This window comes from Pogoniulus pusillus, chromosome 27 (assembly GCF_015220805.1).
Source record: "Pogoniulus pusillus isolate bPogPus1 chromosome 27, bPogPus1.pri, whole genome shotgun sequence".
Lineage (NCBI taxonomy): Eukaryota > Metazoa > Chordata > Aves > Piciformes > Lybiidae > Pogoniulus > Pogoniulus pusillus.
In genome coordinates this window covers 7,408,149-7,418,128 of record NC_087290.1, presented here as the reverse complement: position 1 = coordinate 7,418,128, position 9,980 = coordinate 7,408,149, and the positions used below count along the sequence as shown (strand labels likewise).

The 9,980-nt window shown below is 59.5% G+C and overlaps 1 protein-coding gene across 2 annotated transcripts in view; it reads right to left on the bottom strand.

Moving 5' to 3' along the window:
- Positions 1-201: 201 nt before the first annotated feature.
- HIP1 (huntingtin interacting protein 1) overlaps positions 202-9,980 on the bottom strand; it is a 50,636-nt gene continuing 40,857 nt past the window's right edge. For both annotated transcript variants that reach the window (XM_064166150.1, XM_064166151.1), the window contains exons 12-31: positions 8,937-9,034; positions 8,661-8,733; positions 8,127-8,310; positions 7,954-8,042; positions 7,751-7,867; positions 7,561-7,662; positions 6,605-6,799; positions 6,315-6,462; positions 6,081-6,167; positions 5,861-5,968; positions 5,528-5,664; positions 5,327-5,437; positions 5,151-5,209; positions 4,924-5,017; positions 4,445-4,545; positions 4,225-4,330; positions 3,896-4,019; positions 3,627-3,688; positions 2,955-3,066; positions 202-2,262 (exon numbers count right to left, since the gene is read on the bottom strand). In XM_064166150.1, the coding sequence (XP_064022220.1) occupies positions 2,252-2,262; positions 2,955-3,066; positions 3,627-3,688; positions 3,896-4,019; positions 4,225-4,330; positions 4,445-4,545; positions 4,924-5,017; positions 5,151-5,209; positions 5,327-5,437; positions 5,528-5,664; positions 5,861-5,968; positions 6,081-6,167; positions 6,315-6,462; positions 6,605-6,799; positions 7,561-7,662; positions 7,751-7,867; positions 7,954-8,042; positions 8,127-8,310; positions 8,661-8,733; positions 8,937-9,034 (2,118 nt within the window). In that variant the 3' untranslated portion in view covers positions 202-2,251. The remainder of the gene's footprint in view (positions 2,263-2,954; positions 3,067-3,626; positions 3,689-3,895; positions 4,020-4,224; positions 4,331-4,444; positions 4,546-4,923; positions 5,018-5,150; positions 5,210-5,326; positions 5,438-5,527; positions 5,665-5,860; positions 5,969-6,080; positions 6,168-6,314; positions 6,463-6,604; positions 6,800-7,560; positions 7,663-7,750; positions 7,868-7,953; positions 8,043-8,126; positions 8,311-8,660; positions 8,734-8,936; positions 9,035-9,980) is intronic.

The following is a 9,980-nucleotide window of genomic DNA, read 5'->3' as shown; positions in this document are numbered from 1 at the left end:
CTAGAACTGAGATGATGTGCAGGGTAGCCCTGGAGACAGAACCCAGGTGACATCATCATTAGGACATCACCCAGGTCACCTCAAAAGTATCTTCCCAAGTTACTTTTTTGATGGCACTGAGCACACCCATGAGGGCAGAATCCCAAAATCTCCACGGTGATGCAGGGTCCCTGCTGCCACCCACTCCAGAGCTGGCAGGGCTGGGGCTGAAGGCTTTATTGAAAAATCCAAACCACAGGAAGTAGTAATTATTATTATTGTACAATGAAAAACCAGAAATCAACCCAAGCTGCAGTGGAGGGGCACCCCTGCCACCCCTGCCACCACCCCTGGGGACCGTATGAGGGACACTGTCCCCACCAGTACCCAGCCAAGATACAAAAAGGAGTAGTAGTTTTGGCCGAGGGTGGTGTTGCCATCCCCAAGCCCCTGCCACCATTGCAACTCCCTCTCCGCTCCCCCATGCCAACCTAGCCTGGAGGCCTGAGGTAGTTAGGGGTACCCCGTGCAGGTGAGACCTCCTCTGAAAGATCAGGGAGGGTTTTGGGGCTCCCTGTGTCCTGCAGGATCAGGATGGTTGGTATTGCATCTAGAGAGGAGCCAGCGAGGGTCAGCTTATGGCTGTGGCAGAGTGCGGGTCCTGAGGTCCCCAAGGTCCCCCTGGCAGACCTGGGGCATGAAGCCACGCGTGTTGGCAGCAGAGCTGGCTGGGGAACACGTGGGACACCAGGACCCTGTATGGTGGGTGGACAGTTGTGCTGTCCTGAGCATAGGGGTGGCAACCCCAAGGCCATGGTGATGGCAGGGGGATGCAGGCAGGTCTCACTGCTCTGAGTGCCAGCCACTTGGAAAGTACATGGTGACATCTGGGCAATGCCACCACTTCCTACAGGGAGAAAGGCCAAATCCTGCATCCCCAAGCACCCTGAGGGATTGGTCTGGCTGTCTCCCCCTGAGGAAGCAGCAGCTGCCTGAAGGCAGGGTGCTGGCAGCAATGATGCCAGGCTGGGAAGGACACCCTGGCCCGGCAAAGAGCACCGGCAGGACCATGGGGGTGGCCGTAGGGGACAGGGATATCACTGAGCAGTCTGATGCCACCATTCCTGCCACAGTGAGACAAGCTGAGTGGCCCAGAGCTGGCAGACACCCCCCTGCCCTCTGAGCCTCCCACTCCAAGGCACAAAGGTTCCCAGATGGTGCCAGCCCCACAGCCACCCCTGCCCATGGCAATGCCAGCATTGATGCCCTGTGCGCCAAAGAGGGGGGTGAGGACACAGGGGTGGCACCAGCCCACAGGGAGCGGGCACAGGAAGCTCCTCACTCTGGCTTCAGCGTGCTCTGGATTTGGAGCACCCTGGCTGCCCCCTCAAACCCTCTGTGCTGCAGCCCTAGAGCCACCTCACCCCCAGGAGCTGGTGGCTTGTGCGGTGGCACCATGGCTGCCCAAACGCACACCCAGCACCTTGCAGAGGGTTTATTGCTGGCATGAACACAGTGATCTGTTGAGGCAGGGCAGCCCAGCTCTAAGTGGGGGCGTATGTGTGGCATTTTGGAGACCCAGAATGGTGCAGAAGGAACTCACCCTTCAGCACCCTTCCCACCGCCCACCCCACTCTTCTCACCACTGGTTGCTCCCAGCAATGCTGCTGGTACTGCTCCAGTCTCACCATCCAGGTTATCCCATGGGAACATTTCCCCCTATCCTGCAGCGGCCAAAGGCACTCAGTGCCCTCAACAAAGGGTGAGGGCACACCTAGCACCAAGCCCAGCAGCACCCCAAAAGCTGATTCCCGACCCAGCAGCACCCCCGGGGCCCTTGGCACCACGGCAGGCTCCTTCGCAGGGCAGGGATGTCCACGCCGAGCCAGGGGCTGGATTAAGGCTGGAGAAGCAGCGAGAGGCGAGAGAGGCCTGAGCACCCTCGCTCAGCCAGAGCCGGCTCAAAAGAGTTCCGAAAATCTGTGCAAAAACAAAACTAAAGGGTTAAAGACCCCCCCCGAAGACCCCCACCCCCCAGCCCCAAGCAGCTCTAATAAATACAGGTGCGGTTTGCGGCTGGCGCCGGCGAGACCTCGCTCCCGGCCCCGCGGTGTCGCTGTGCAGCTCTCGGTGCTCCGGCGCTGGAGGCGGCTGTCGGCAGGGGGGGAGGCGGAGGACGTGTGCTTGGGGTGGCTTTTGCTGCACCCAGCTGGGTACCACGGTACCACCCTGCTGTTAGGGTGTCCGCTGCAGGCTGCTTCTGCCACGGGCGTTACTCGGCAGCTGGAGGTGGAAAGAGAGGGTAAAGGGGTGCGGAGCAATGTGGTGTCCCCTCAGTTTTGCTCTGTGCCAGCCCCCTGGGGTGCCACAGCCTCACAGGCTGGCAGAGCCTCGGCAGCACAGAATCACGGAATTAAACAGGTTGGAAAAGACCTCTGAGATCATCGAGTCCAACCTATCACCTAACCCTTCTAATTAACTAACCCATGGCACTAAGTGCCTCATCCAGCCTCTTCTTAAACACCTCCAGGGATGGTGACTCCACCACTCCCCCGGGGCAGCCCATTCCAAAGGGCAGTCACTCTCTGTGAAGAACTTCTTAATGTCCAGCCTAAACCTGCCCCGGTGCAGTCTGAGGCTGTGTCCTCTTGTTCTGTCACTGGATGTCTGAGAGAAGAGACCAATCCCTGCGTAGCTACAACCTCCTTTCAGGTAGTTGTAGGGAGCAATAAGGTCTCCCCTGAGCCTCCTCTTCTCCAGGCTGAACAACGCCCTTGGGTCCCACAGACTCTTGCACGGGCCAGAGGCCTCGTTAGTTTTGCCCATATGTGCCAACTGTTCCCAGGCTCCACTTGTGCTAGCTAAAGTGAAACCCACTCCTGCTCACTGCCTAGACTGCAGGCAGGGCTTCCTCATCCTGCCCTACTACTTCCCAGGGCAGCTTCCCAAGCAGAGCAGGACTGGAAGCCACTCACCATCCTCCTCCCAGCCCTCGGCCACTCCTGCCAGCTCGTAGTGCTTCTTGCGCAGCTCCCCGAGCTTCTGTCGCTCTTTCTGCAGCTGGTTTTCCAGCTCCAGCACCCGCACCTGAAGGACATCATGTACGCCATGGCCACCCATCACCTTGGCACAGCACTTGGGAGCTCCAGCTAGACAGAGCTGGTCTGGGCACCCCCTTTTCCCACTTGTTATCACCCCAGTATTGAGCCCAAAGGCAACAGAGGTACTAAGTTCTTCAATGGCAAGTTCTCTCCCCCTGGGGAGCTGGTCAAGCTCAGGTGGATGTTGCCTGTGTCAGCAAGTGTGGGCACAGTGATCCATGTGGGCACCCAGGGAAGGGGAATTCCCTAAGGACACCCTGTACCAGGTGGAGGTGAGTGCTGTGGGGCAGCCTAGTGGGCACACAGGTTAGAGGCTGCTGTGCCATGATGAGAATGGTGTTTGGTAAGGCTCAAAGAACAACTCCATGTGGCAAACCCATCTGTTCTCTTCACACCTTTGGCCTTCCCCATGAGCAGATGCCATCTGAGGTCAGGCAGCCAGACAGGGCATCCCCCACCCACCTCTCTCCCAGCCTGGGTAGTCTCTCACCAGCCTAAGCGAGGCACCAGTGGGTGTGTTGTCCGAAACACGGGGGAACCTCTTACCTGTGAGTCCATCTCCTGACGCTTGATCTGAGTGAGAGTCATGCTGGAGAAGTCCATGCTGTCTGTGAAGAAAGACACCACCAGCCCACTTCAAGCTCTGCTTTCCAGTTCAGACCCTCCAGCAGCTCTGATGCCACCAACAGGATCTGCCACTACGGGATGCGTAGTGAGCAAGGGGCAGAGACCACCCAGGGCATGGCCAACCAAAGACAGTGAGTGTGAAGAGCAGAGGTTCCAGGGCAAATCCATACTCCACAGCCCATCCTCACCTTTCTCTTCCACTTGTGACTTCCCAGCCTTGGTGGAGGCCACCACACCAGCTGTGGCCTGGTTGACACCCCGAGAGGCTTGCTGGAGCTTGCAAAGATTGGCGCTGTCTTTGTCTGCCTTCACCTGCCGGGGCAGCAAAAAGGGGCACGCTTATACCCTGGCAGGTGAGCAGCCTGGTACCCCACAGTCACCACAAACCACGGGCAGCCTCACTGCTGCCTCCCTGGGGATGGAGCACTTGCCAGAGCCAAGCGCAGGCCGCAGTGGAGGAGTGGCTGGGCAATGCTAGAGGTGGCAGAGGAGCCTCCTAAAGGCACCAGACTCCTACCTTGGAGGCTGCCACAAGCTGGGCAGTGCTGGCGGCGATCTCTCGGGAACAGACCATCAGCTCCTCGAAGGTCCCCTTGCCTTGCACCACCAGGTCAGCAGCATCACTGTGAGAGGACAGGAGAGGGACTGGAGCATCCTCCCACCACCCTCATCCCCTTGCTGTGGGGACAGCAGGACCCTGCCCTCCTCTTTCCCCCTCTGTTGATGGTGGCACTTACACCATGACGGTAGCACCCCAGCCCACAGCCTTGGAGGCAGAGATGAGGCCCTCAGTCCATCGGGAATTCTTGGCATAAAACTCCTTGGGGGATGCTGCGCCCTGCCATTGGGAAAGGCAGAGTCATGGGCTGTGGACAGAGTGGTGGCAGGGCCTGGGACTCCCCCCCAGCCCTCACTCCCAGAGGAACAGAGTAAGTCAGGGTTTCACTTAGGATGTGTATGGGAGCTGAGGAGAGACACTGAATCTGGGGACTCACAGGGGCAGCTGTGTGAGAAGGGAGATCAGGGACCTCTATGACACCCTGGGACCACAGGCAGGGTGAGACCCCAGGGTTGGGGCAGGAGGTCCTGGGAGCCAACACTGATTCCTCAGTGGGCCAAGGCCTGGAGAGCACATCCTCAGCAAGTACATGGTGACCCTTGACTGGCCAAGTCCCTGCTGCCCTGTGCCCTGCCCGCATCCCTAGCCCTGGCTCACCCGTCCGCTCTCCACAATCTCTCTCTGGAGGTCCTTGGAGGCTAGGACCAGGATGTGGATGGCTTGCATAAGGCCGGTGCAGGAGCCCAGGATCCTGCAAGACAAATCCCGCAGGGCCCTTTTGGTGGGGAAGGGACGCCCCAGAGCCATGGGACAACCACTCTGTCTGTGGCACTGGGTCACATCCCGCCTGCCCAGTTCTCTCCAGTGTCCTCGCATTCACTCACCTCTCATTCACTTCCAGTTTGACCCCAGTGTCACCAGCCCGTGCCTTGCTCAGCATCTCCTGGTAGAGAAGGGAGAGGCCATATTGAGCCCCACTCACCATCCTGGCTTTGTGCCAGCAGCCTCAGCAGGCACAGCACTCGTGAGTGGGTGCCTTGTGGCACATGGTGAGTCTCACCTCGATGCGGGCAGATGCTGTTTCGATAGCTGCTGCCGTCGCTGCCATCTCCTTGTCCACCAGGTCGCCCAGCTCCTCCTGCTTGATGTCCAGCCCTCTGGGACGCAGCTCCTGGGGGTGGAATGGAAAGGACCAGCCAGGTGTGGCACTGCCCCTCTAGCTGTGTCTGCCATGACCTGACCCCGTCCCACCAGCACCCACCTCCCCGATGGCACTGATCTGGCCCAGGCAGGTTGTCACCGGGCTGCAGTCAGCACCTTCTGCTGTGCCTGGGTCTTGCAGGGCTCTGAGGTAGCTCACAGCCTCGCTGCCGCACTGCTTGCACATCTCCAGCAGACCTGCACGGGCAAGCAGGAGAGGCTGAGGGTAGGGCGCGTGGGAACAGACATCACTTTTCCAACCCAGAATCCTACTCGCCTCTGTGTCTTGGCTTCAGCACCCTGCCTGTCCCAGAATCCTGTCCACCTTGGCCCATCTCCAGCCCAGCACCCTGCCCACCTCAGTCCCCTGCCCACTCCAGTAGGCAGCACTCACGGTCAGCAGGCTCCATGGGGGCCACATGGGAGGTAGCACTGCCCTGCATGAGGGTGTCGCTGATGAGGTGGGCGAAGAGGGCCAGGCAGGGCAGCAGCGAGCCCACAGCTGTGATGGGAGAGCAGGCACACGCCTCAGCCCCAGTGGGCACTACCCATCCAGCCCACAAGTGCCAGAACCACCCCTTGTGCCCACCCCATGCCCAGGGCCACTGACTCACCTGCATGATTGGAAAGGTATTTGCCATGTGCCTCCTGCAGCCGCACCACACACTCGGAAGCCGCCAGAGTCCTGGACAAAAGGCAGTCTGTGGGCATTCAGATGGGCAGGGCTCAAAATATGGGCATGGCTACTCTCTCCCACTGGCACAGCCCAGAGGATGGCATGGAGCAGGGCTTTGCATGGCAGCAGAAGGCTGGATCACACCAGGTTTGGCAAGCACAAGGGAACCCACCTGCTGAGCCAGTGCACCCAATGTGAGTGGGATCCTCTAGGCGACTGAGGGCATCCTGCACCATCTGCTCTGCCTCTCGGGCAGTGCCCTGCAGCAGGGCAAACTGCTCCTCGGCCAGGTGCTGCTGCCGTGCCCGCTCCTCGCTCTCCTGCCAAGCCAACATGGATATCACAGTCCCCACCATGCCAGCTGGGAATTGCCCCACATCCCACTGCTGCCTCCAGCTCTGCTAAGGCCCTGCAGCTCAAAGGATGCCAGGATGCCCTGTGCTAGCAGTGCTCCTGGGGTACCTTGTCTCTCAGCTGGGCCTGCAACGTCTCCAGCTCCCTCTTGCTGCTCTCCTGCTCACGTCTGAGCGTGTCCTGCAGCTGCTGCAGCTCAGCTCGCAGGGCAGTCATCTCCTCCCCATGCCGCTCCGCTGCCCGGCTCAAGCTGTCCCTCTCCTGCTCCAGGCCTGCAATCCGAGTGCTCTGCTGCACTCCCACCTGTGTGGGCACAAAACAGTGGCTGTGACTGTGCCAAGGGCTAACTCCAGTCTAGGGTCTCGTTCATTGTCCAGGCTCAGGCCACCCTGCCCATCCTTGCTCGGCGCATTGCAGGTGACAGCCTTGTATCACCTACCAGCCAGCAGCACTCCTGCAGCACTGGCAGCCTTGCCTGGGGCTGGCTGAGGATCTCTGGGGAGCTTTTTCATTTTTGTCAGTGAAAATTCATTTTTATTATGACTGCAGCATCCTGATGGAGGCACAGGTGAATAGTGCTGGCTTTGCCCCATCCCCATGCTGCTGCAGTGTGTCTTCCCACCCTAGAGATGGGCAATTCCATTTTCCTGCCAGCTTCTGCCTTCTACAACCTGGAGCCTGGAAAGTCCTGCTTCTCTCCACAGCCTTACAGCCACGAAACACTCTGTGGCATGGCAGCAAAGCCACACAAAGGCTTGTGATGTAACGGCACAGTCCTTGTCTGAGCTTCATAGCAGGCAGAGCTGTCAGTGATCCCTGCTGCTGGAGGGAGTGCATGTGCTTGCACTCAGGAGTGTTAAACCCCCTGGTATGATTGTTAAACCCTTCTAGATGTGGGAAGGTAGAAGACAGGGAGTTGGTTATCAGATTAAAGGTGGGCAACATCCACCTGGATGGATAACACCTTGCCCAAGCACCACGAGGGCAGACAGACCTTCCCTCTGCCCAGGCTGCCCATCCTAGGGTGCTGGTGGGGTTGGCGGTGACCCTCCTTGGGTTTTCACCTGTGTGCTGGACTCGAGAGTGCCCTGAAGGACCTGCAGCTCTTGTTTGCTGGCTGCCAGCTCACGCTTCAGTGTGTCCAGCACCTCTGCCTGCTCCTGAGACTGTGGGCAAAAAGAGAGGTTGCTGGCACTGCTGCCTCATGGGGTAGCCCACCGTCCATGCTCGGTGCCCTTTCCCATCCCTACTCACTTTCCTCTGCGCCTGCTCGCTCACACGCTGGAAGGAGTCCTCCAGCTCCTTCTTCTCCCGCTCCACATCCCCCTGGGCCTGCCTGGCCACCGTCACCTGCTTGGTCACCTCTGCGTTCTGGAGAGGGCAGAGAGGGTGCTCAGCAGCCCTATCGGGGGCATGACTGGGAAAGGGGATGCCAAGGGGCAGCTCAGGGAGCTCACCTTCCGCAGCAGGTCAGCATGGTTCTGCACCAGCTCGCTGTACTTCTCCTTCAGCTTGCCATAGCGCTGCTCGTTGGCCTGCGCCCGCCCTGCCAGGCACACAGAGACACCGAGGTGAGCACCCAGGCCCCGCACGCTGGGGACTCCGCCTCACCCCGGCTCTCCCTGCTCACTCTCGATCTCTGTCAGGCTCCTCTGCGCCTTCTCGGTGTCCTCGCGCTGCTTCTTCAGCTCCTCCAGCTCCGTGCGCAGGAACTCGCTCTCGTCCTGCGCCTGCTGCTTCAGGTGCCGCTGCTCGGCCAGCTCAGCCTCCAGCTCGCTGGCACGGCCCCGCAGCTGCACCATGCCCCGCGCGCTCTGCGGGATGGCACCGCCACTGTCTGACGCCTGCCAGTACCAGCCAGCAGCCACCCCGTGGGCAGCATCACTCAGAGCCCCAAATGCATTGAGGATGCCTGGAAGCGATGTAGCCCCCATCCCCATCCTGGCAGACCTGGGGAACCTTGTAATGGCAGGGATGGCTGTGCCAGGGATGAAGAAGCCATAGAGAACGGGGTAGGACAGACAGGGTCTCCACTTCACCCATCTGCCCATGGATACAGCTCCCACCCACATCAGCTTAATTTCCAGTGTGAGCTGTCTCATCCTGCCCCAGGACTACCACATGGGTGCTCACTGCATGGCATCACCAGAGAGTTGTCACTCACTTCAGCTTTGAAGCTCTCCAGCTCCTCCTTCAGGGCTGCAATCTCCCCGTAGAGCTGCTCGATTAACCGGTCCCTGGGAAGGAGAGACATCAGGTGCATCCTCAGTGCCACCAGCATGGCTGGTGCCATGGGGACAAATTCTGGGAGGGGAAGAGTCCCCTGTGCCACTGTGGCTGCTGTGCCATGGCAGCCTGGCAGGTGGCTGTGGTGCTGTGCCAGAATGGGAGCTCCTGGTCTGATCCCAGCCATCTCTGTGGCATCTCCAGGACTGCTCACTTGTCATCCTTGTTCATCCCGTTCTGGCTGCTGAAGTTGAAGGGGTCACTGCTGAGAGAGCTGCCGAAGATGTCATCAAACTTATTGTCAAACAGGCTCTGTGGAGAGAGCAGCACAGACCTGGGGTGAACCCATCACCACCTGGTAGTCATAGAATCACAGAATAAACCAGGTTGGAAGACATCTCCAAGCTCATCCAGCCCAACCTAGCACCCAGTCCTATCCAATCAACCAGACCATGACACTAAGTGCCTCAGCCAGGCTTTGCCTGAACACCTCCAGGGACGGCGACTCCACCACCTCCCTGGGCAGCCCATTCCAATGCCAATCACTCTCTCTGCCAACAACTTCCTCCTAACATCCAGCCTATGCCTCCCATGGCACAGCTTGAGACTGTGTCCCCTTGTTCTGTTGCTGGTTGCCTGGGAGAAGAGACCAACCCCACCTGGCTACAGCCTCCCTTCAGGTAGTTGTAGGCAACAATGAGGTCACCCCTGAGCCTCCTTCTCTCCAGACTAGTCCTCATCTACTCCACATCTCTGGTGGCACCACCAAGCCAGCCCACACGTTGGCAGGGCTGCTGCCTGTAGACCGGGGCTAGATCTCTCTCACTGCTCTCAAGGGCCCTGAACCTGTTGAACATGGAGCAGCTCTTGTCTAGGCCTGGAAGACCGCCCAAGACACATCACCACACGCCCCTCACTGCCTGAGGACAAGCCCTGGGGCAGAAGGGCATGAAGACCTAAGACAAGCAGACATAGCTGAGGAGTGGTGCTGGGAACCCATGCACCTCCAGCCAGCCACCACTGGAGGGCACCAAAGCACCGAGAGAAGCACTGTGAGGGGAACTCGGCCCCGCTCGGAACTAGCAGCACCCACTTGCGACATCCAGCATGGACATTGCTCCCTGCACTGATGCTGCTCAGCACCCCTATGTGACACCCATCACCCACGCAGCCCCTTGCAGTGATGGCCCCCAGCATCCAAGGCCACCCCCATAGCATGGTTTTGGAGAAACCGCCCCAGTTTCGGAGCTGAAGGGCA